The 23,484-nt window shown below is 45.9% G+C and overlaps 2 protein-coding genes across 5 annotated transcripts; one reads left to right on the plus strand and one right to left on the minus strand.

The window, feature by feature from the left end:
* Positions 1-333: 333 nt before the first annotated feature.
* GTF3A (general transcription factor IIIA) lies at positions 334-9,319 on the plus strand. 2 transcript variants are annotated; one of them, XM_068170207.1, is made up of 9 exons: positions 334-536; positions 856-956; positions 1,496-1,592; positions 1,773-1,861; positions 3,166-3,239; positions 6,135-6,218; positions 6,602-6,828; positions 6,927-6,986; positions 7,251-9,319. In XM_068170207.1, exons 1-9 carry the CDS (start codon positions 384-386, stop codon positions 7,410-7,412), a joined length of 1,047 nt encoding a protein of 348 aa, XP_068026308.1. In that variant the 5' UTR covers positions 334-383; the 3' UTR covers positions 7,413-9,319. The 2 variants fall into 2 exon arrangements, with proteins under 2 accessions (XP_068026308.1, XP_068026309.1); XM_068170208.1 differs by having other exon boundaries at positions 6,930-6,986.
* MTIF3 (mitochondrial translational initiation factor 3) lies at positions 7,465-16,114 on the minus strand. Of its 3 annotated transcripts, XM_068170209.1 has the most exons (5): positions 15,971-16,059; positions 13,547-13,614; positions 11,865-12,328; positions 9,365-9,510; positions 7,465-7,761 (listed from the first exon to the last, which is right to left on the minus strand). In XM_068170209.1, the coding sequence occupies exons 3-5, from the start codon at positions 12,325-12,327 to the stop codon at positions 7,558-7,560; spliced, it is 813 nt and encodes a 270-aa protein (XP_068026310.1). In that variant the 5' UTR covers position 12,328; positions 13,547-13,614; positions 15,971-16,059; the 3' UTR covers positions 7,465-7,557. The 3 variants fall into 3 exon arrangements, with proteins under 3 accessions (XP_068026310.1, XP_068026311.1, XP_068026312.1); XM_068170210.1 differs by lacking the exon at positions 13,547-13,614 and having other exon boundaries at positions 16,059-16,114; XM_068170211.1 differs by lacking the exon at positions 13,547-13,614 and having other exon boundaries at positions 15,971-16,026.
* Positions 16,115-23,484: the final 7,370 nt, after the last annotated feature.

Consider the following 23,484-nt stretch of genomic DNA (forward strand, 5'->3'; position numbering starts at 1 on the left):
ATCTTCTCATAATGGGGTGTGGGAGATGGCTCCACACCAGGCTGCACTACGCGGGTCCTTTCTGGAGCAGGAGGTAACAGCGAAGGGACCATGGATTTCCGCTGCTTCTGAGCTCCAGCTCTGGGGTGAGGAGGACACAGCCCTGTATGTCCCTCACAGCCGTGCAGCGGACGGCAGGTCAGGCGGCAGCACCGCCACCGCGACATGCTGCACACCCAGCACAGCCTCCCCCCGACAGACAGCTCCGGCTGGCTCCCAGCCTTCGCTCCTGCCCAACCGCGCATGCGCCCGTGAGACGCCCGTTCCCCCCGCCCCCAGCCGGCGCGGGGACGGCAGGCGGTAAGGGACAGTTCCTGCTGGGGACCGGTTGTCTGCCTTTCGGCATGGCCGGGGAGCAGGCGGAGGGGAGCGCGCAGGAGAGCACTGGCGGGAGCGCGCTCCCGGCCCGCCCTTTCATCTGTTCTTTCCCCGATTGCGATGCCACCTTCAACAAGGCCTGGAAGCTCGATGCGCACCTCTGCCGGCACACGGGCGAAGTGAGTCGGGCCGCCGGCTGTGGGCTCGGCGCGCAGCCATGCGGGGATCCAGCTCGGGCCTCCCCGTCGGTAGCAGGGGGTCTCGGCCTGCGCGGCTCGGGGCCAGGGCTGTCCTGAGCCCCTGCAGGCGTTACCCGCCTCGAGGTGGGGATGTCAGGCAGCCAGCTTGGGGTACCCAGAACGGTGTGGGGGCCTGCGTGGGTTGTGTCCGAAGTACCGTTACGGGGCCATCCAGCAAAAAGCAGCCTCCTGGAAACAGCCGAGTTACCTGACCTGTGGTTTGTTGTCTCCGAACAAACCTCTCGCTTTTCGATTTCAGAGGCCGTATGTTTGCGATTACGAAGGCTGTGGGAAAGGTTTCACGAGGGATTTCCACCGTGTTCGACACCTTCTTACACATACTGGAGAAAAACCCTTTGAGTAAGACCAAATTTCCTCCTTCTGAAAGCGCATTACAGTTGTCCATATAGGAATGAAGGGGAGTTGACACTGGTGTGCTTGTGGTACAAAGCATACATGCCTAGCTTTGGTATCTTTGCATAATACTGTAACTGTGCACACAAGGTGAGATGTGGGGAATCTGCTTGGCCTGAAACCTGCTACCTGGCAGTGACCCATAACAGATGCTAAAGAAATGGTCAGGTCTCTCCCTAGAATACAGAATCAATAGAATGAAGAGCTGTTCTCTATTAGTAAGCCCTCAATAGTAGCATACCATGCACTAGCAGCCAGAAATTCCTATGTGTTTTATTAATTATACCTTCTGACATACTTTCCTATGGCTTTTGTTTGTAACTTGGCCTCTGGATTTTCATGTCTTTATATTTTAAGTGTCTGTATTTGCCTTACTGTGAGTTTCAGCTCTTCTTCATTTATTCCTCTTGTTCAGTGATTTCTGTATCTGCCTATGAAACAAGTAATTGTTTCAAAGGGATAATGAAATAGCAGTTCATTTGCAGGTGCACAGCTGATGGGTGCAATCAGAGGTTTGGAACAAAATCAAACTTAAAGAAACACACCGAGCGAAAGCATGAAAACCAGCAAAAGCAATATGTGGTGAGCAATTACTTTTGACAGTGTAAAGTGGAAGCTAAACAAGCTCCTTTCTTGTGTATCTAGTGAAATACTTATGCAATACTTGTATGAGTTTCAGTACTGTGATTAGGATGTCAGCAAACACATGTGGACTGAGCTGTCACTGTTTGCCCTCTAATGATAACTTAATTTCCTAAATAGTGTGACTTTGAAGGCTGTAACGAGTCCTTCAGGAAACATCAACAACTTAAAGTTCATCAGTGTCGTCACACCAAAGAACCTCCCTTCAAGTAGGTGGATAATCTTAATAATGAACTTTTAACCATGGTGTATAACAACAGGTGCCTTTTCTTGAGGTTTTTCATTGATGTGCCATGAATTAATTTGTAGTCATGTCTGTAAGTACATTTCTTGTATTCTGCTTAGTAGTCTGTTTTGAGCAACAGTCTTGGTTCTGTGTGACTTCAACATTGCTGAGATTTTTCTTAGGGTTTATTATGAGTTCCCAGGAAAAAGAAACAAAAATCCACCAATTTTTAGTACACATGGTCTGGAATACAAGCATAAGAGCTTGCATGGTAATGAAAAATGCAGTGACCTCTGTTAGCCAGTAAAAAGGAGTGACATAGCTAACACTGATGTCAGTAGTAGTACAGACACCATAGTAGTAACTTGGATGCTAATCTGAGAAGCTGTGCACTCACTGCAAGCTGTATTATTTACATGACACATTAATATTGATCTGAAGGAAGCAAAGTTTAGTCTTGTCTTTCTTGCAGGTGAAACATACTTTACAGGGGTGTTCCACTTAAGTAAGTGCAGTAGTTTGGCTGGGTGACAGTCACAAAAATGCTGTCTGGACTTTGCTGCTACTCTGATAAATCTGTACAAGCCACTAGAACCCTCCACTTTCTATGTTTGAGGAGCCTACTCTGTAGGGATGATATCATAGTATCAGTCAGGGTTGGAAGGGACCACAAGGATCATCTAGTTCCAACCCCCCTGCCATGGGCAGGGACACCATACACTAGATCAGGCTGGCCAGAGCCTCATCTAGCCTGCTCTTAAACACCTCCAGGGACGGGGCCTCAACCACCTCCCTGGACAACCCATTCCAGGGCTTCACCACTCTCATGGTGAAGAACTTATTCCTCATATCCAGCCTGAATCTCCCCACCTCCAGCTTCATTCCATTCCCCCTAGTCCTATCACTACCTGAGATCCTGAGAAGTCCCTCCCCAGCCCTCCTGTAGGCCCCCCTCAGATACTGGAAGGCCACAATTAGGTCACCTCGGAGCCTTCTCTTCTCCAGACTGAAATAAGGCTTGATTCTTTAGCTAAAGCTCAACTTGCTGTACACATGGAAATCACACTGTAGTTTTAGCTCTGGAGGGGATCAGAGTCCTCTATTAGAAACATATTATGGAATTTACTTCTACCAGCTGGGAGGTGGGGCTGACAGGTCTGTAGGCAAGGGGAAATTTGGATTATTTTGTCCATTGAATTGTTCTTGCCTTAAAAAAATATGCAGATGCAGTGAAAGAAGTTCTGTGGTCTATGATTCTAAGTTGAATTTGTGTATTTTTTCACCTAGATGTAGTAATGAAGGATGTGGGAAGTACTTCTCCACTCCAAGTCGACTAAAGCGTCACGAGAAAATACATGAAGGTAACACCATTTTTCTTCTCACTTCAGTTAGGTGTTAGCAAATGAAAAAAGGACTTTCAATAGAGAGAGTATGGAGGGTTGTGTGATGGGCATGGAAGTATTGGGATGGGCATGGAGTCCAGAGAATGGCAACGAAGTTGGTGAGGAGTTTGGAACACAAGCCCTATGAGGAGAGACTGAGGGAGCTGGGGTTGCCTAGCCTGGAGAGGAGGAGACTCAAGTGTGACCTTATTGGTCTCTACAACTACCTGAAGGGAGGTTGTAGACAGGCGGATGTTGGTCTCTTCTCCCAGGCAGCCAGTACCAGAACAAGAGGACACAGTCTCAGGCTGTGCCAGGGGAGGTTTAGGTTGGATGTTAGGAAGAAGTTCTACACAGACAGAGTGATTGCCCATTGGAATGGGCTGCCCAAGGAGGTGGTGGAGTCACTGTCATTGGAGGTGTTCAGGAGGAGACTTGATGGGGTGCTTGGTGCCATGGGTTAGTTGTTTAGGTGGGTTGGATTGGTTGATGGGTTGGACGTGATGATCTTGAAGGTCTCTTCCAACCTGGTTTATTATTCTATATTCTGGGCCTAGTGATCCCAACAGACAAAAAAAGAATGCCTTGTTTGACTCGTTGAATGGGTTATGCTTTTAAGGCGTGGTGTTCAGTTAAAACATACTTGCAGCAAGCAGAATAGAACTCAGAATTCCTTCAGCCATTTCTTCTCATATTGTGTTTGTCAATAGTCCATCTTCTGAAGATGGCCCTAGACCTCCAGAGGGCAAGGATCAGCTGTCACAAATTTCCTGTGGCTCCCTAGCAAAACCATGTAGGCTTGCATTTTTAAAGTTGTTAATGTACCAATGTGAGATATACAAGTGGAATTGTGGTGGTCCTGCACGCTTGATCTAATCCAACTATGCTCCTATCCATTCTTTCAGCACTATTGACAACTAACCTGCTTTTCTGTGCTAGAACAAACAAACCCAAGGGACTAGGAATAGTATCCAAAGGGCTGCAATTCATACTGCATCCCTTTCATAAAGCAAGGACTTGTTCATGGTTGTGTGCAAGTTTGCAGATGACACCAAGTTAGGGGCAGATGTTAGTCAGTTAGAGGGTAGAAAGGCTCTGCAGAGGGACCTCGACCGACTGGACAGATGGGCATAGTCCAATGGGGTGGCATTCAACACGTCCGAGTGCTACACTTTGGCTGTGGCAATCCCATGCAGAGCTACAGGCTGGGGTCGGAGTGGCTGGAGAGCTGCCAAACAGAGAGGGACCTGGGGGTGTTGATCGACAGCCACTTGAATATGAGCCAGCAGTGTGCCCAGGTGGCCAGGAGGGCCAATGGCATCCTGGCCTGCATTAGGAATAGTGTGGCCAGCAGGAGCAGGGAAGTCATTGTGCCCCTGTACTCTGCTTTGGTTAGGCTGCACCTTGAGTACTGTGTCCAGTTCTGGGCCCCTCAGTTTAAGAAGGACATCGAAACACTTGAATGTGTCCAGAGAAGGGCAACAAGGCTGGGGAGAGACCTTGAACACAAACCCTATGAGGAGAGGCTGAGGGAGCTGGGATTGTTTAGCCTGGAGAAGAGGAGGCTCAGGGGTGACCTCATTGCCCTCTACAACTACCTGAAAGGTGGTTGTAGCCAGGAAGGGGTTGGCCTCTTCTCCCAGGCAACCAGCACCAGAACAAGGGGACACAGTCTCAAGCTGCGCCAGGGGAGGTTTAGACTCGAGGTGAGGAGGAAGTTCTTCACCGGGCGAGTCGTTCGTCATTGGAACCGGTTGCCCAGGGAGGTGGTTGAGTCATCGTCCCTGGAGGCGTTCAAGAGGAGATTGGACGTGGCACTTGGTGCCATGGTCTAGTCATAGGGTCTGTGTTCATAAGTTGGACTCGATGATCCTTGAGGTCCTTTCCAACCTAAGTTATACTGTGATACTGTGATACTGTTTGACTTTAACAATCCTGGGATTAAAATAGTGTAGGCTTTCTGTGGTTCACTTAAAAATCATCCTGTCTGCTTGATAGAATGGTAGAGTCTTTTTAGACTCTGGAATATTACTGTATGGTCAATTTTTATTTTTTTTAAGAGGTACTACAAATTTTATATAGAAATAATATGTGTTACAGTTACTCTCATCTATTTGAGTTCAAATGTATGACTGGTGAGGAAGTAGCTTTACTGAAGCAAGGAAAGAGAGTTTCATAAAATCATTTAGTTTGAAAGGACTGCTGGGGTCATCTGGTTAAACTTCCTGCTCAAGGTACAGTCAGTTAGATCATGCTACTGAAGGCTGTGTCTAATCAAGTTTTGAACATTTTCCGGTGTAGGGATTCCACAGCCACTCTTGACAACTTGCCAGTGATACAACGTTCCTGTTAAGATTTTCTCTGTTCTAATTTGAGGACAGACTGAAGGAGTTGGGGCTGTTCAGTCTGCAGAAGAGAAGGCTCCGAGGTGACCTAATTGTGGCCTTCCAGTATCTGAAGGGGGCCTACAGGAAGGCTGGGGAAGGACTTCTCAGGCTAGATGTGAGGAGGAGGTTCTTCACCATGAGAGTGGTGAAACCCTGGAATGGGTTGTCCAGGGAGGTGGTCGAGGCCCTGTCCCTGGAGGTGTTTTAAGACCAGGCTGGATGAGGCTCTGGCCAGCCTGATCTAGTGTGGGGTGTCCCTGCCCATGGCAGGGGGCTAGGAACTAGATGATCCTTGTGGTCCCTTCCAACCCTGACTGATACTATGAATTTGTGTTCATTACCTCTTGACCCAACACTGTGAAGTGTGGGAGGAGATAAGGAATGCTGGCCTTTAGTTTTCGAACACTAGAAGTGGAGTTTCCCCTTGTAACATGGGACTATGTTTCCCAGAACCTTTGTAATTGTAAACCTCTACCCTGTCCAACAGGCTATGCGTGCAAGAAAGAAAACTGCTCATACATTGGGAAAACGTGGACAGAGCTTCTGAAGCATAATAAAGAAAGTCATACAGGTAAACTCCCAAATGCTTTAGTAAACAAAACTTAAGTACTATGAATTTGAAGAGGTGTTCTTATTGAACTCATTTGATTCATTTGCCGTTGTCTAGGCAAACTTGTTTACTAATGCTTTACGGATACAGTGGTTACCGCTGGCTAGACAGATGAAAATGCTGCTCAGTATACTAACTTTGCTTTGTGATCCAGTCAATGAGAATAATGTATAATGTAGGGTTTTGAATCTGGATAATTTGTTCTGCAGTATTCTCTTCTAGTCTGTTGGGTTCCTCGCATTTTATATGGACTTTAGCATTGTTCTCATGGACTACTAGGGTTTGATTCTGAGCTCCTGCAAGAAGCTGTTAATTTATACTCACTCTGTCTCTATCCCACTCAGAGCTTGTTTGCAGTGAGTGCAACAAAACTTTTAAAAGGAAGGATTATCTCAAGCAGCATCAAAAAACACATGCTGTGGAGAGGGAAGTCTGGCGATGCCCAAGACAAGGATGTGAGAGAACTTACACAACTGCATTTAACCTTCAAAGCCACATCCTATCTTTTCATGAAGAAAAAAAACCATTCTCTTGTGATTATCCAGGCTGTGGGAAAGTGTTTGCAATGAAGGTATGTATTTTTTACACTGTTCTAATCTGAATCACATGTTCTCAAACAGTAAACCTAACTACTTTCGGTTTTTTATCCCCTGCTATTTTTACCTGCAGCAGAGCCTAGCGAGGCATGCAGTGGTACATGATCCTGAAAAGAGAAAGCTAAACTTGAAGGTAAGTTACAGCTTTGGAAAAAAGTCCTTTCAGTCATACCCTGTCACTTCAGAGGAGAGTCAGAATTACATGTTTTAGAATGGGACTTCAAGCAGGAAACCAGGCTGGCTATCTACTTCATTTAGGGGACTCTTAATTTCTGAAGCTCCTTTCAATAATGCACTACTGGCCTATCAGTTTATTTCTTCTTCCCCCACCACATTAGTAGTCTTTGCTCCATACTAGATGCATTAAAGTTGCCAATTCTGGATTTATTTCTGCCAGGCAAAGCGTTCTCGTCCTAAGAGGAGCTTAGCATCCCGTCTGAGTGGCTACATTCCTCCTAAAAAGCAGCCAGGAAAGGATGCAGCTGTGACAGAAAACAAGACCACGGATAAGCCCATGGAAAGTGAAATACCAACTGTTGAAATTCTGACTCTGCAGTAAAGGTTAACTGAGACAACATTCTTCTTGGAATGACCAGTGCAAAGCTCAGCAATGACTTTGCGAAGTTGTGGGTTTGGGTTTATTTGGGGTTTCTTGTTTGGGGTTTTTTTATACAAGAAAACAGTATTGTTTACACCTCTCAGAGTCACTGCTGCAAGTCTTTTGACTTCAGATCTTCACTCGCGTTGTTCCCTTCTGTACTGTTCTTATTCTTCTGGTATGCTTTCAACTCCTTGTCAGACATGTGTCTCAAAACACAGGTGCTTACTCCTTCTCTGGCAACTTTTGGCTTGGAAAGGTAAGTGGCTTTCTCAGACACAGTTTCTAAAATTTGATCAAAAAGCAGGAACTAAAAAAGAAGGAGAAAAATAGGACTGAGTACTCAAATACGGGTAGAACAATATTTCAGGCTGTTCTTTAATAACACTCTCCTGCATGTGGTTTAGCTGTTAGCTGAAATGAGCTAGCTGCTAGTCCTGGTTTGAGCACTTCAGCTTGTCATTTTCTAGCCATTTGTTCTTTACTCAGGGCCAGGATTAGGCAAATCACCAGAGATGGAGCCATTTCCTAACACATAGGCTGAATTCTTCACTCATCCTGTTTTGCTATTTAAAGCTGTCTATGGAAGTTAATGGCATCTCACTCCCCACTCTCTTCTGAGCATACTAATGGAACTTTCTTCTTTCCTTACTGTTCTAAGGTTAGCAGAACATGGTATTGTTGAGCTGGGTGATACAGTCCATTCATATTACAAGCTGAACTACACTTTTAAATTTAAGGACAACCTAAATCTGGACTGTATCATGAAATGTTCTGCACCCTCTCATATCCAGTTCTTCCTTTGGTTACCCATTCCCTGTGAATTCAAAACCTATTAAAAAGTTTTGTTCCTTTTAGGTGAAGTGGAATCACAATTTCCCCCAGCAATTTAGTAGAGAGAATCATCAGTGAAACTTAATTCACTACCCACATTGCAAATGACAGTGAAGACAAGTCTCAGGGCCCAGCAATTATACTAGTGAGTAAGTTGCTACCAGCTTGAGATTTATAGATGCTTACTTTGCCAATCTTGGAGTGCCATGAGAGTCTGAGAGCCCTGGGGCTTTTCAGTCTGGAGAAGAGAAGACTTAGAGGGGATTTAATAAATCTTTATAAATATCTGAGGGCTAAGTGTCAAGAGGAAGGGGACAGGTTCTTCTCCGTTGCACCCTGTGATAGGACAAGGGGTAACGGATCTAAACTACAGCCCAGGAGGTGCCACCTCAACATGAGGAGGAACTTCTTCACTGTGAGGGTCACACAGCACTGGAACAGGCTACCCAGAGAGGTTGTGGAGTCTCCTTCTCTGGATACTTTCAAGACCCATCTGGATGCATTGCTTTGTGACCTGTGCTAGACTCTGTGATCCTGCTCTGGCAGGGGGGGTTGACTTGATGATCTCTGGAGGTCCCTTCCAACCCTTAACATCCTGTGATCCTATTCCAGTAGTTGTTTACTCAGCAATGGACAACTAACCTTAGCCACAGCTGCACAAACACTCTTAAGAAGAACAGTTAGACCATTGCAATAATCTAGCTAAAATAACAGCAGATTGTTTTTTTTTAAACCTTGTTGTTAAACAGGCTTAAGGCAGGAGACAGGAGAATTGTGGCACCCCTAAGGTGGTGCTGCAAAGGAGTAAGAGCTGCTTCAACTCTGCTGTTAGAAACCCTGCATTCTTAAGAAAGCATGGTGTTTGAATTGTCTCCATGAGACCACTTTTCTAGAACCACAGTGGACAACAGTTGCAGTTTAAGGTGGGGTAACCATTACTTTCATGGGACCTAGACCTTCACTTATTTTAGCAGTACAGGATGTATTAAAAAATAAAGTGGCAGTACTGAATAAAGAAAGCTAATACAAGTAGAGCTGCTGATGAAATTGATTGCTCCAACATTCAGAACTCCACTTACCATGTCTGTGTTGCTATCTCTTGCTTGCCGGACGGTAATTTTAACATGGTATTTCTTTTCAATCCACTGTGCTATCTGTTTAGTCTTGGTCTCTAAGTCATTCTTGGCAATAGTTGAAGAAATGGATAACTCCTTCTGGACCACCCCTGTTTGAAAAAAAACCACAAAACTAAAACTGTGCTGGCTTAACATCTGACAAACCTGTATTAATTTAATCAAATTTAATAGGATAAACCAGGTTGGAAGAGACCTTCAAGATCATCACATCCAACACATCAACCAATCCAACCCACCTAAACACCTAACCCATGGCACCAAGCACCCCATCAAATCTCCTCCTGAACACCTCCAATGAGGGTGACTCCACCACCTCCCTGGGCAGCCCATTCCAATGGGCAATCACTCTCTCTGTATAGAACTTCTTCCTAACATCCAACCTAAACCTCCCCTGGCACAGCCTCAGACTGTGTCCTCTTATTCTGGTGCTTGCTGCCTGGGAGAAGAGACCAACCTCCACCTGTCTACAACCTCCCTTCAGGTAGTTGTAGAGAGTAATAAGGTCACCCCTGAGTCTCCTCTCCAGGATAAGCAAGCCCAGCTCCCTCAGTCTCTCCTCACAGGGCTTGTGTTCCAAACCCCTCACCAACTTTGTTGCCCTTCTCTGGACTCCTTCCAGCAAGTCAACATCCTTTCTAAACTGAGGAGCCCAGAACTGGACACAGTACTTGAGGTGTGGCCTAACCAGTGCAGTGTACAGGGGCAGAATGACCTCCCTGCTCCTGCTGGCCACACTGTTCCTGATGCAGGCCAGGATACCACTGGCCCTCTTGGCTGCCTGGGCACACTGCAGGCTCATATTCAGCCTACCATTGACCAGTAGCCATCAACCAATCCAACCAACCTAAACAACTAATTGCTGTATTTCAACAGATTTTAGTGCTTGGTCTGCTTAAGTTCTTCCCCCACGCTTTCTCATATGCAGAGTATCCCAATCTCATTGTCTCAGCAGGCACCACTCACCTTACAGGGCGACTGCTTTGTATCTCAGACCACTCAGGAGACTGAGAGCATGTTCGAGGCACAGAGAAAGTCTCTTCAGGATCAGAAGGTTTAAAGTATTTTTATCTTACATTTTTCATATTGCCTACTATGCAGGTCTAACAAAGATAAACAGATAAGCATTGGATCTGGAGTTAAAGATTTACAGTGCAGAATGCCTGAATGTGAAAGTTTGGAAGGTTGATAGCTCTTCATCCCGAGCCTGTTTTCTTATATGAAGAGCTGCACTATTTAACTGCAGGTGTGATGCCCTGGCATGTATTTGAACAATTTGTGTTCTTCTTCCTTCTTACAGTTTCTCTGAAGTAGTTACCATTTGTCTAACATTTTTGTAATGTCTTGAACAGAAAAAAAATCACTGCCACAATAGTGCTCCCCTCTAAAACCAGAACTCTGCCTAAAGCACAGATGCCTTCATAGCCTGAAGATAAAAAGATCACAGTATCACTAAGGTTGGAAGAGACCTCAAAGATCATTGAGTCCAACCTGTCACCACAGACCTCATGACTGAACCATGGCACCAAGTGCCGCATCCAATCTCCTCTTGAACGCATCCAGGAACAGCAGCTCCACCACCTCCCTGGGCAGCACATTCCAATGACAAATGACTCTCTCGGTGAGGAACTTTCTCCTCACCTTGAGCCTAAACTCCCCCTGGCGCAGCTTGAGACTGTGTCTTCTTGTTCTGGTGCTGGTTGCCTGGGAGAAGAGACCAACCCCTTCCTGGCTACAACCACCTTTCAGGTAGTTGTAGAGAGCAATGAGGTCTCCCCTGAGCCTCCTCTTCTCCAGGCTAAACAATCCCAGCTCCCTCAGCCTCTCCTCATAGGGCTTGTGCTCAAGGCCTCTCCCCAGCCTTGTTGCCCCTATTTTAAACAGGGGTGGTCCAGATACAAGGTCAGATACCTTTTCTCAAACTTCTTTGCCAAACTCAGTTTCTTAAACTGCTGGAGCAGGCTGACTTAAGAAACAAAGTGAAGCTGTTCTTTTATTCTGTACAAGAAAGTGCTACAGACTATCTTAGCAGCAAGCTAGGAGGAGAATGTTTCTTGACCACTGTTGACAAAGTTCCGTAATCACACTGCTATATTTGGTGCGCAGGTTGTAAAAACTGGCTGTTACTTCATGCCTTAGTAAAAGAACAGAAATTCAGTGAGTCTTCTGGAACCAGAGTCTAGTTCTATTCACTTAAATAAAAACAGATTAAAGGGAAAAAACCAGCCAGCAGATGCCAAAATAGTAAATCCTGAGAAGGCAGTAGAAGGCTTCTCCGTGGAAGACTAGACTAATCCAAAATTTTATTTTCACCACTGCAAATCCTTAATAGCGTGGACTGCAATGGCTTTGGATTTACACAAATGCAAGTAAGAGGATTTCATCTGCTGAAACTGCTTTTAATGCAGCAAAGTGCTGAGGGTTGTAGTGTCAACAATCTACATACCTGGTTTTGGACTTGCTTTTTTCTTCTCCGCGCGTCTAAGCTGTTCTTCGTGAATCTGCTGCCCGGTCATGAGTCTGTATACAGGAGGATCTGCGTTCTCACGAAGAAGAACTAGCTTCAGGTTATGCTGATCCATAAGTTGGAGTGCCTCTGCTCGGTGCATATGTCCTAAGCTCTCTCCATCCTGATTGATGACATGCAAAATCCGATAGGGAATTCTCCGCCCAACACTTCCAAACTGTGCTTTGCTTTTTGGTGCCGTTTGAGATTTTTCAGCTGTACAAAATGGCTGAGTAAGTCCAAACACAGCTGATTTTGTAGGGTCAGGTACCACCATCCAGAATGGAGAAAAGACCCTCTTTTGTGATGTTTGTGTCAGAAGAGTACCAAAGAATCTTTTTGCATACCTGTTCTCATTTCTGGTTGTGTGACATAAAAGTTTCATCATGCCAATGGCAGTCATTCTGAGGAGGCAAGGAAGAAGAAAAGTGTTATCCCCATTAGATAGGTTCATCTAGTTATCTTAGAAAGAAAGTCTGGGTCAGAAGGGACCTTGAAAGATCATCTAGTCCAATCCCCTCTGCAGTAAGCAGAGACATCTTTAACTAGATCAGGTTGCCCAGAGCCCTGTGAGCCTCACCTTGAATATCTTCAGGGACAGTGCCCCAACCACCTCCCCAAGCAACCTGTTACTGTTCCATTATCTTCATGGTAAAGACCTTGTTCCTAACATCTACTCTAAATCAAAACTTCTCTAGTGTGAAGCCACTGCCTGTCATCTTGTCACTCCAGGCCTTTGTAAACGGTCTCTCTCCATCCTTCCTGTAGGCTCCCTTTGGGTACTGGAAGGTTACTATTAGCTCTTCCTGGAGCCTTCTCTTCTCCAGGCTGAACAACCCCAGCTCCTTCAGCCTGTCTTAGTAGCAGAGGTGCTCCAAGCCCTTGATGATTTTCATGGGCCTCCTCTGGACCTGCTCCATCAGTTCAGTAAGCCCTAGTCCTTAAAACTACTCTGAAAGATGTGGGGGGGTTCCTATCAGTTTCTCATTCTGTATAGTAACTTAATGGTAACAAGAAGGCTTTTACAGAGACAGGACATTTGACAGAGGAACAAAATTATAAAGAGTTGATGCTGCCTTCAGTGTTTTAAATGGTGAGCCTCAACTCCTTTAAAGAATCCAACATTTCTGGTACATTTCTGGTTCATTTCTGCCCATAATATCTACTCTTGCAAAGCTTTTTGTATGTCTGTGTGCATGTATAGAGATTAGCCAATGGTTAGGAGCTAGAATTTGCTGTCAAATAAAAAGGCACACAACGTTTGTAATTTTAGTCCAGTATTTTTAAAGGAAGTAGCTAACACTAGAACGTTCTCCCTGGTTCTGACACTACTCTTTGGAAAGTTTCATTTAAACCATACTAATTCAGATCCACCCTAATCACGTAGTCAATGAAGTGGTGGTTTGTGCAACATCCATCAGCAGCCATCCCAACATCTACAGCCTGACACATTCTTATGTTCTGTAAGGTTTTGGAGTTTCAAAGCCTTGACCATACAGAGTAAGACTGCTGTGAAAAATCTTCACCTTGGCATTAAAACATGACAAAGTAACCATTACTACACTCGAAAACAGGGTTTTGCTCAGAGTTTAAAAGTCTCCCAGAGCTAGCATACAACTTACTTTTCACAGCACTGGCCCCAGACTGTATAGTTTCTCAGTTTTTCCAAATGCCATTTTGTGGCCTGGCCCTGTATGGATTAAGCACCAATACTATTTTAGTAACCTTGAAACAAAATGTCTTTTAGGCTCAAGGTCTACTGATGGAGACATGCTTCAAAGTGAAAGCACTGCCTTCATCTCAAACATACTTATCAGGTATTTAAAGCATCCACTGATTTGCCCAGTTTTTCCACACTGAATGTACAGCAGCACATTCCTAATTTTAGTGAGCTGTGTTTCTCCAGTTATCAAAACTGTTTAGAGTACTTACATATGGAAAGCATGCATCTAAGTACCATTTCACCAGAACCATCCCATAAAAACACTGATAATTAGAACTAACCAGGTGGGAAAAGACCTTTGAGGTTATCGAGTCCAACCTATCACCCAACACTATCTAATCAACTAAACCATGGCACCAAGCACCCCATCCAGTTTCTTCCTAAACACCTCCAGTGATGGTGACACCACCACCATCCTGGGCAGCCCATTGCAATGGCAAATCACTCTTTCTGTGAAGAACTTCTTCCTAACATCCAGCCTAAACCTCCCCTGGTGCAGCTTCAGACTGTGTCCTCTTGTTCTGGTGCTGGTTGCCTGGGAGAAGAGACCAACCCCCACCTGGCTACAACCTCCCTTCAGGTAGTTGCAGAGAGCAATAAGGTCTCCCCTGAGCCTCCTCTTCTCCAGGCTAAGCAACCCCAGCTCCCTCAGCCTCTCCTCTTAGGGCTTGTGTTCCAACCCCCTCACCAGCTTTGTTGCCCTTCTCTGGACACGTTCCAACAAGTCAACATCTTTCCTGACCTGAGGGGCCCAGAACTGGACAAATGGTATTTTTCTTCTTGAATGATGAGAAAAGGTTGGGGGGGTGGAGGGGAAAAGAAAAATAGAGACTTGCCTGCAATACATGGACTTGAAAATAAGCAACAGATTTGTATGCCCAAGATCCTCACTTGCAAATTAAAATGTAAACAAACTCTTACAGGCATCTATCCTGGCATAGTACTCATAAATCTCTATATTTCAAAAGGCACCAGAACTTGAAGACTAGTGAAAACTGATCTTTGGGACATTTCTTTCATGGTTCATGGAATGCCCCTGACCATTATTTGCATTTTGTTCAAAACTTCAGATATCAGCTATGCTTTAACAGCTAAAAAGATGTAGAAATAAAAGACAAACTGTTGAGAATCATCTGCAGTTGTATTCCATGGTTAAAAGGCAACAAGGAAAGCCAAGGATAATACATGAAACCAAAACCAGGACATAGCAGAGGAGTTGGAAAGCACATGTCTTCTTTTGCTTAGGAAGGCATGTAGCTATAAGCATGCACATGCATACGTGTGTGTGTGTGTATGAGATTGTGTAAGCACCTACCCATGTGCATACATACACATGGAAAAGGTGGAAAACAATCAGCAAGGACAAGGAACTGTTCAAAATTCTGAGCAGTGTTGGCTCAGGAGCAAGCAAAATGACCTGCTTGTGAATAAATGCAGTCTGACAACAGGGAAAGTTTGGAGCTTGGGACAAATTTCAGACTGGGGACAAAGACAATATTAGCTGCTTGAAGGTGGTACATGTCAGTTCATAAACAAGGCAAGGCTCTGTGCTATAGCAGGACTATGAACTCAGCTAGCCACAGGGCACAGGAGAGAAACACCAGGATATTCACAGCCAAGTCTACAAGCCACTGGCAAGCACTACCTACCATCCCTCTAGCCTCAGGCCCTGCCTCTGCCAAGTCCAAATCTGAAACACTGCCCCCGAGAAACACTAGTTCTTGGCTGTGGCAACAGCCCTTCAACTAAATACACACTGCCACCAGTCCAGTATCTTTCTGTGTCATGAGTACAGCAACACACAAGCCAAGAAGCCCTTATTTTTAAAACGCTTTCATAGACTAGCTGTGCATGGTGCTGTGGTGTTTTGCTTTGTGCACTTCCATCCCTTCCACAGACCACGCACTGGCATGGCCGGTGGGGCGTTTCGAGGAGCACGCAGGCTCCAGGCCTACTGGCAGTGCAGACAGGTTTCGCTGCACCTGTGAGTGCCTCACGCCTACAGCTCCGTGCAGGTGCTACGGGAGATGCCCTGTGTCCTGCAGGAGCTGCTGCCGTGCCTTGTTTCTGCGCTGTCCCGTGCCAATTCCGGCTGTAAAGGCGCTACTCCGGATCTGTGCGCGGATCGGTGCGGGGCAGAACGGCTACGCGACCCTGCGGTCCTGGCGGGGAGGTCACCGTGCCCCCCGACCGTGTGACCCGGGCAGGGCTGTGTGCCGCTGCAGGCAGGCCCCGGGGCTCCGGCCCGGCTGTCCGGAGGCCGCTGGGATTCCCGCGGCTGCCCTGGACTGTCCGCTCGTCTCCCGCGCCGGGCGGCTCTTACCTGCCGACCGAGCCGAGCCACCGGACCCGGCCGGCCTCAGCAGCCAAGAGACCAGACTGGACTACCGGCAAAGTAGAGAGAGGCCCACCTCCCCGTTTCCTTTTCCTCTTCCTCCTCTTCCTCTTCCTCCTCCCGCTCTCCGCCTCCGCCCCGCGGGGAGGCGCGCGCGCGCACAGGCGTGTGCACCCTCGTCTGCGCGTCCCCGTCTGCGCAGGCTTGTTCCGTGCGCGTTCGCGTGTGCCGGGCTGTACCCTGGGCGTCAGTGCGCGGCAGGAGCTCTGCCGGGCGTGCCCTGTGCTGCCGGCTGCGCGGCGCCACCTCTGCGCCCATGTGTGCGGCGGGGTAGCGGCCTGCGGCTGTGCCCTGCCGCCTGGGCTCACCTGCGTGCGGCTGTCACTGCCGCGTGGGTGCCAGGCGGGGGTGTCTGTGTGTGCACAGTGCTTGTGCACTTGTACCTGCCACCCTGTGGGGATGGACACTGCGCCCGGAGAGCTGCTGGATGCCCCATCAGATCATTTAGGTTGGAAAAGACCTTCATGATCATCGAGTCAACTGTTAACCCTACACTAAGCCATATTCCTGGGTGCCACATCTGCGTGTCTTTTAAACACATCCAGGGGTGGTGACTCAATCACATCCCTGGGCAGCCTGTTCCTATGCCTGACAGCCCTTTCAGTGAAAAAACATTGTTCCTCAGGTCCAACATAAACCTTCCCCTGGTGCACCTGGAGGCCATTCCTTCTTGTTCCATCACTACTTGGGAGAAGAGACCAACACTCACCTCATGACAGCCTTCCTTCAGGCAGTTGCAGGGAGCAAGGTTTCCCCTCAGCCTCCTTTTCTCCAGACTAAACAGCCTCAATTCCTTCAGCAGCTCCTCATAAGACTGCTTCTCTAGGCCCTTCACCAGCTTAGTTGCTCTTTTCTGGACCTGCTCTAGCACCTCTGTGTCTCTCTTGTAGTGCAGGGGCCAAAAGCGAATACAGTACTCGAGGTGCAGCCTCAACAGTGCAGAGCACAGAGGGATGACCCTCTTCCTGGTCCTGGTGGGCTGCTTTAATACAAGCCAGGAGGCCATTAGCCTTCTTGGCCAGCCATTCACCAGCAACCCCAGGACTGGTCCCTTTTGGCCAGCTTTCCAGCCACTCCTCCCCCAGCCTGTAGCATTGTGTGTGGGGTTGTCGTGGCCCAAATGCAGGACCTGGCACTTGGTTTTGTGAAGCTCATACTACTGACTTTAGCCCATAGATCCAAGTCCCTCTGTAGAGCCTACCTACCCATAAGGAGACCCATTTTGGTGTCATCCTCAAATTTATGGAGGGTGCACTCTATCTCCTCATCAAGATTGTTGATAAAGATGTCAAACCGAAGTGGTCCCAACACTGTGCCCTGAGGAACATCACTTGTGACTGGCCGCCAGCTGGATTTAACTCCATTCACCACCACTCTCTGGCCAGTAGTGTTTTACCCAGCAGAATGTACACCCATTTAAGCCACAAGCAGTCAGTTTTTCCATGAGAATGCTATGAGAAATAGTGTTGAAGGCTTTGTGGCAGTCCAGCTAGACAACATTCGCAGCCTTTCCCTCATCCACTAGGTGGGTCATCTTGTCATAGAAGGAGATCAGGTCTGTCAAGCAGGACCTGTCTGTTATAAACCCATGCTGACTGGACCTGATTGCCTGGTTGTCCCATATATGGTGTGTAGTGGTACTTTATATGATCTGCTTCATGACTTTCCCTGGGAATGAGGTTAGACTGACAGATCTGCAGTTTCCTATTTCCTCCTTTCAGCCTTTTTTGTAGATGGGTGTTGCAGTTGCTAACCTCCAGTCCTCTAGGACCTCCCCAGTTGGCCAGGATTGGTGGTAAATGATTACCATCCTGGGAAACATTGCGACGTCAAGTGCAACCTGATCTTGTTAAAGATGTCCCTGCTTACTGCAGGGGTGTTGGGCCAGAGGACCTTTAAAGGTCCCTTCCAACCCCAACCATTCTGCAATTCCGTCTGCACATCTGTTTCTGCATACAGCTGCATGTCATGTGTGCCCTGGGTACATACAGATGTATTTCTGCATGTGCCAGTTTGTGTGTGTAGAGTTTCTGTCTCTGTATGGATACATGCACTTCTCTCTGTGTTCCTCTTGCTGTGCTCATATATATCCAGGCTCATGTGCCTGTGTGGTGTGTCTTGCAGGGTTCTTCATGTGCAGTTGCTGGGTTGTGGTTTTTTTTCCCAGGTGTGCCATGGCTGCATTGTGTGCCTTTGCTGCTGGGAGAGTCAGCTGTGTGTAGGCTTAAGGACTGATGCTAAGAGGTGTTTCTCATTATGGTCCTCCTGGGAGGGGAGTTTGTGGCTGTGAGAGGGGAGATGTGCATGCTGAGTGCTTTGTGCGTGTTGAGACTGTATACCCAAGTCATTGTACCCTGCTGGGCACTAGAAAGTGCCACACTGTCTGCACCTGTAAGACTCTGCCCACCGGTGTGACTGCACATCCAGCGAGGTGACCTTGTGTCACCTGCTAGGACTGCTGGAAGCGTGCCTCGGGTCGTGTCAGCTGTTCAGGGTGCTGAGCGTGTGTACGAAGGTGTGTGTGTGTGCTGTGCGTGTGCTGCGTGTGCGGGGGTGTGGGTGGTGCATGATGGAGATGAGTCTGCAGGGGTCAGCAGCGTGTGCGTTTGTGGCATCATGTGAGTCAGTCTGAAAGCTTGCCGGAGCTTCGGGTTTGTTACCTTTTTTGGTAGGCTGCTCTGCTTGAGGTTTGCAGGCTCCTTCTTGCAATTCGGAGATAGGAAACGTTGCCTTTGAAAGGGAAGCCGAAGTTCTTGTACAAACCCTAGGTCCCCAGCAGTACGTAAAGGAGTAAAACACTAAACAGCGTGAGAGTTTGCTGTTCTGCTGTTGTTCTGCTGGGGCAGCGTGTCTGTGGAGAATATCTTTTCAGAAGCTGAGGTGCTTGTGTTTATGGAGGGATGCTGTTCCGCCAGCATATGGAGCTGAGAACAAGACTCAGGCTGAAAGTGTGCTTGTGTTCAGAATATGGTACAAAATGATGCCATGGGAAGCAGCTGGGAGGGAGTCCTTGTCTGCTGTCCTTCCTGCTTAATAATATCAGGACTTTTTAGCTTATTTGCTTTGGCCACAACTAAGTCACCCCTCTCTCCTCTCCCTCCTTCCTGCCCAGGAAGAAATGCAATGAAAATTGGGTTTAATCTTCTTGGTTTGAAAGCTTTCTATTTTTAACTGTGGTCATAGAATGATTTTGTTCCACAAGCTGGTTGCTTTGGTATGGTCATTTTGGTATACACATGCAAAAAAGTCTGTCATTGCTTTATGCTCTCCATCAATTGTGTGCAAAACCAGAACAATCTAAACTAAACCAGTTCACAATCTGAAATTCATTCATATCGCCTCATTTTCACTGAAAATTCTTGCTTGCAGTAACGAATATGGGACAAAAGCCATTAACAGAATTAACTAAGTAGATGGAGAGCTGTGTCAACAGCCTAGTTGACAACAGTAGCCTCGCCTATTCTATGCAAATAGTGCCTGTTTTTTTTCATCCTGCTCTTTTGTTCACTTCTTGATTTCACTCAGGCTTTATGCCTTTGCAGTTGTCAGCTCTTTGGGAACAGAAATCGCTGCCCGTTATATCCGTGGAGTGCCTAAGAAAACCAGATCAAGTAAATTATTGAAATTCTGCAGTGGCCAGTTGTGGAGAGTAAAATATTCCACAATAAGAAAACATAAAAATGATTTCTTTAGTCTTTTTTTATGGTCTGGAAATCAAGTATGGAATTTGAATAACCATGAAGGGAAGTTTTGGCAGAGCTGAAGCCTGGAGACACTTTTCTTTTACTTCATTCTCAGTTCTGCAATATGCTTTAGAGGAGAGCTTGTCTGTGGCCCAGCTTGCAGCTAGCTGCTATTGCCTCTCTGAGAACCACCCCCATAAGACATTTACTTTTCAGCAATGATAGCAGCAGCCATAAAATTAATAATCCTCTTCACTGTGATAGAAACTACCTGCATGAAAGCAAGGTGCTTTGGAGCATACAACTTGCATTCTTTCTCTCTTCTCTTTATTTAATTCCATTTAAATGTGGTGCCTGTTTTATTCCATGCCTTCCTAATTAAATTTAGTGTGCCAAGAAATAGTGCAGCTTTCTCATGCTGTTTGTTCTCAATTAACTTGATCTTTCTGTGGGTTCATTGTCCTCTTTCTCCTTGTCCTTTGTCTCACGTCTGTTTACACTGTAATTGTCCAGGGTCCGTGGTTTTACATGTGCCTATCACAGTGGGACTGCAGTCTTAATTGTGTAGAAGACACTATCATAATAAATGCAGTTAATAATAACATTCTCCCTTCTATTTTGCCTCATCATCCTCAGCCCACTCCTGACAGTCATTTATTTGGGCTTTAATTCCTAAACCTGCATCTGTCTTCGTCTTCTTTTTTTTTTCATTTTCCATTTGACATTTAGTTTCCCTTGCTAGTTAGCAAAGTTGTTTTCACTTTATTATTTTTTTTGTGCCAAATCAAGGCCTCCTCTGCTAGACCTGGAGCCAAACCAGAGAATTTAAAATGCAAATATATGCAAAGGAGAAAGGATGGTGGATGGAGAGATTTCTCACCCTCACACACGAACAGCATAGTGATCTGGCAGCATGGATGTTGTCGATGTTATTAATAATGTGAAACTCAAGACACTACTGGGAGGCTTCCTCCACATTCACAAGAGATCTGTGGGGCATGTTTGATTGTCCACCCAAGATGCTGGAAACTGTATTTCCAGTCCTTCTGTGTTTCAGGGTCCATGTCCCCCTGAAGCTATCTGTTCTGAGGACAGTACGATGCTTGTAATGCCTAGCAGAGAGCAAAAATTCCCTTAGCTGTTGGACAAAGTGCTCACCTGGAGACCCAGGGTTCTAGTTTCCTTTTATTCAAATTCTGTCATTAATTTTGTGAGAGGAGGAACCAAGCTGCTGAAGTGCCTTATACCCGCAACGAGTTCATTTCTGCTGGCACAGGGTGGAGGATAGGGCTTACTTCGATCTGTGGTGAGCATCTTCTCTAAACTGGACTTGGAGTACTTAATATCTGGTCCAAAAAAATTCCAAGTGCCAAGCAGGATCATCAGGAATTTATTACTTATATTGTTGGGTTTATGCCTGGGGCTCTTGGCCCTGGACCAGTGGTAGTGTGTGGGACAGCAGGTTTTTTCAGTCTTATTACTAGATTTGTGATTAGTCTTCTGTACACTTGTGCTTGCAAAAATACTGAGCATCTGGAGGGCTACTTACCATGTGCACCTCCATTTTCCTGGTTTTCTGTGTAACTCCCTCCTTTGTAGGGTGTTTTGTCAGGGAAACTTTGGGGAAGACTTGGAGAGAATCTCTTTCTCCTCCCTACCCCAGCTCTTTAGCAGCACCTGGCATGGCTCACCTCCCGCTTACTTCTTAGTTGTAAACATGGCCACCTTGTTCTTCAGCCCCTTGGTTCAGAGAGGGGCCATATCCTTCAGTATGTACCCCTTCGTATTCCTTTTCCTGTTAATGTTTATAAAAGACTTTTGCATGTAACCCATATGAAAATCTCCCTTGTGCAGGGCTGGGCCTTGCCATATGGCAGAGAACACGTCACAGTAAACACGTATTTAAAGGACACAGAAATTCCGTGTATGTAGTAGGTGAGATTCCTGGGTTCTGCAGTAGCTCATTTACTCCTTTTCCATTCCAAGCTCTTGAAAGCTGCTTCCTACACACACTTCTCTATTTTTATTCTAGCAAGAGACAGTAAAAAAATTAAAGCAAACCCACAAATTCAGTTGAGTGATGAACTCGGCACTGGTGCCCAGCACAGAGTATATGAATACTGTTGACACAGCTTAAGATTCGTGTGGTTTCTGAGATCTGCCCCTGTTACAGGAATGAAACCAAATCTTTTGAAGATGCTTGCTCTGCCATTAAATTGCTTGGGCTGCTTCACCAAATCCAGGCAAAGAATTGCTTTTGCTCCCTGAAAAGCAAGGCCGGCTGAATTTATTAAAATGTTAATCATAAAGCAAGCCTGTGGGTCCCTAGGGTGAGCCACGATTAAAGTTAGAACTAACCAGGGTAGAAAGTTTTTTAACTGTCTAGTTTTACATCTTGACTGTAGGGAGAGGAGTTTCCACTGTACATCTAAGACATTGTTCTGCAGCCTTTGCAAGTTGCTGGGTTCAGCTGCGAAGATTTTAAATGCTGCTTTTGTTGGCAGCCTAGGACACATCCGTGACCTTATTAAAGTGGAAGTGAAAGCTCTGCTTTGCTTTTTTTTTTTTCCCCCCCAACACTAAATCTACTAATTTTACAGTCAGTTGAACAGCAATAGATTAATTTGTTTAAAGTCTGCATTCACAAAGAAAACGTGAACTTTGCTGCCTTGAATACCCGAAACTACAGTGCGATATTTAAAGGGTAGAAACTATTACAACTTGCCCTAGAATGGTCCAAGCAGTTCCCTGTCACCTGCTTCTCAGCACAGGTGCTGACCTCCCCGTCTATTCTATCCCTCCTGACAGCCTAGCAGCGAGGCTGGGGCTTTGTGTGCAACAGAGAGCGCTTTTCCAATGACTGGGCCAGTTTTCTTCAGCAACCACAGGAAGCAGAATAAAGAAAAGGTTAAGGGCCACCGCGAGGGTCAGAGCGGGTTAAAGTTAGTTAACATCAGAGGTTATAGCTTTTAACAAGAGCATGAAGGAAACTTATTCGAAGATGCAATTTGTTTCTTCTTTGTCAGCCATTATTTTTTTTTACTCTATTGATAGTGACAGCTTAACAAAGTTTTTATATGCCAGGGTTTTCATCCTTTAGAGGATAAAGAACTGTGATGCAAAAAACAAAAAAAGAGAGAGATGCAGGTGGAAGACTTTATAAAGCCTCCATGATTTTCAAATTGAGGGTTGAAAGTAGGCTCCCTGCGTGGCTAAGTCAAAAATAATTTGTCAATGTTAAAAAAAAATACACATTATGGACAGAAGAGCTGCCTTTTTTTTTTTTCCCTAATCCCCCAGTGTAACTTGCCAAGAGTGGTGTTTTATCAGAAGCTTTACAGTCTAACTGGGTTTGTATGTATTTTTTTTCCCAAGGTAATCTTATTTTCTCTGCCTCTAAAGATGATCAAAGTTAAATGCCCTTAACAACAGCCTACATCACTTCCCTTCAAGATCTTCATCAATTCCCTTCAAGATTTTGTAATATAAGATACAAGATGCTACTTTGTTGAGGTGTTGGTTTTTTTTTTCCTCCCAATTTAGTGAAGAAGTAAAAAGTACAAAACGCCCTACAAAGGGTGGGTAGCTCCACAGTGGAGTTCTCGTTCTGCTCCTTGGAATGAAAAGACAAAGCTTAAATCTTTCTGAAAGCTCTTGAAGAATTTAGTTTTAAAAGAAATTCAGGGGGCTTTTTCATGTTTCTAGCCCGCAGCTCCTCTTCTACTGAGCAATCTTTTCTTCAAATCTACTTCATAGTTT

Source organism: Melanerpes formicivorus, unplaced genomic scaffold (assembly GCF_026170545.1).
Source record: "Melanerpes formicivorus ecotype bairdi unplaced genomic scaffold, bMelFor1.0.p_v2 SCAF_292, whole genome shotgun sequence".
Classification (NCBI taxonomy): Eukaryota; Metazoa; Chordata; class Aves; order Piciformes; family Picidae; genus Melanerpes; species Melanerpes formicivorus.

Bases quoted from the DNA above. Each gene is read 5' to 3' on its own strand.
- MTIF3 (XM_068170210.1), bottom strand. From the start codon at position 12,327: ATGACTGCCATTGGCATGATGAAACTTTTATGTCACACAACCAGAAAT. The intron at 9,511-11,864 runs GTATGTAGATTG...TTTTTCAAACAG, and splicing joins AAAAGCAAGTCCAAAACCAG to GGGTGGTCCAGAAGGAGTTA. The intron at 7,762-9,364 runs GTAAGTGGAGTT...CTTCTTTTTTAG, and splicing joins GAGATAGCAACACAGACATG to TTCCTGCTTTTTGATCAAAT.
- GTF3A (XM_068170207.1), top strand. From the start codon at position 384: ATGGCCGGGGAGCAGGCGGAGGGGAGCGCGCAGGAGAGCACTGGCGGG. The intron at 957-1,495 runs GTAAGACCAAAT...GTTCATTTGCAG, and splicing joins ACTGGAGAAAAACCCTTTGA to GTGCACAGCTGATGGGTGCA. The intron at 6,987-7,250 runs GTAAGTTACAGC...TATTTCTGCCAG, and splicing joins AGAGAAAGCTAAACTTGAAG to GCAAAGCGTTCTCGTCCTAA.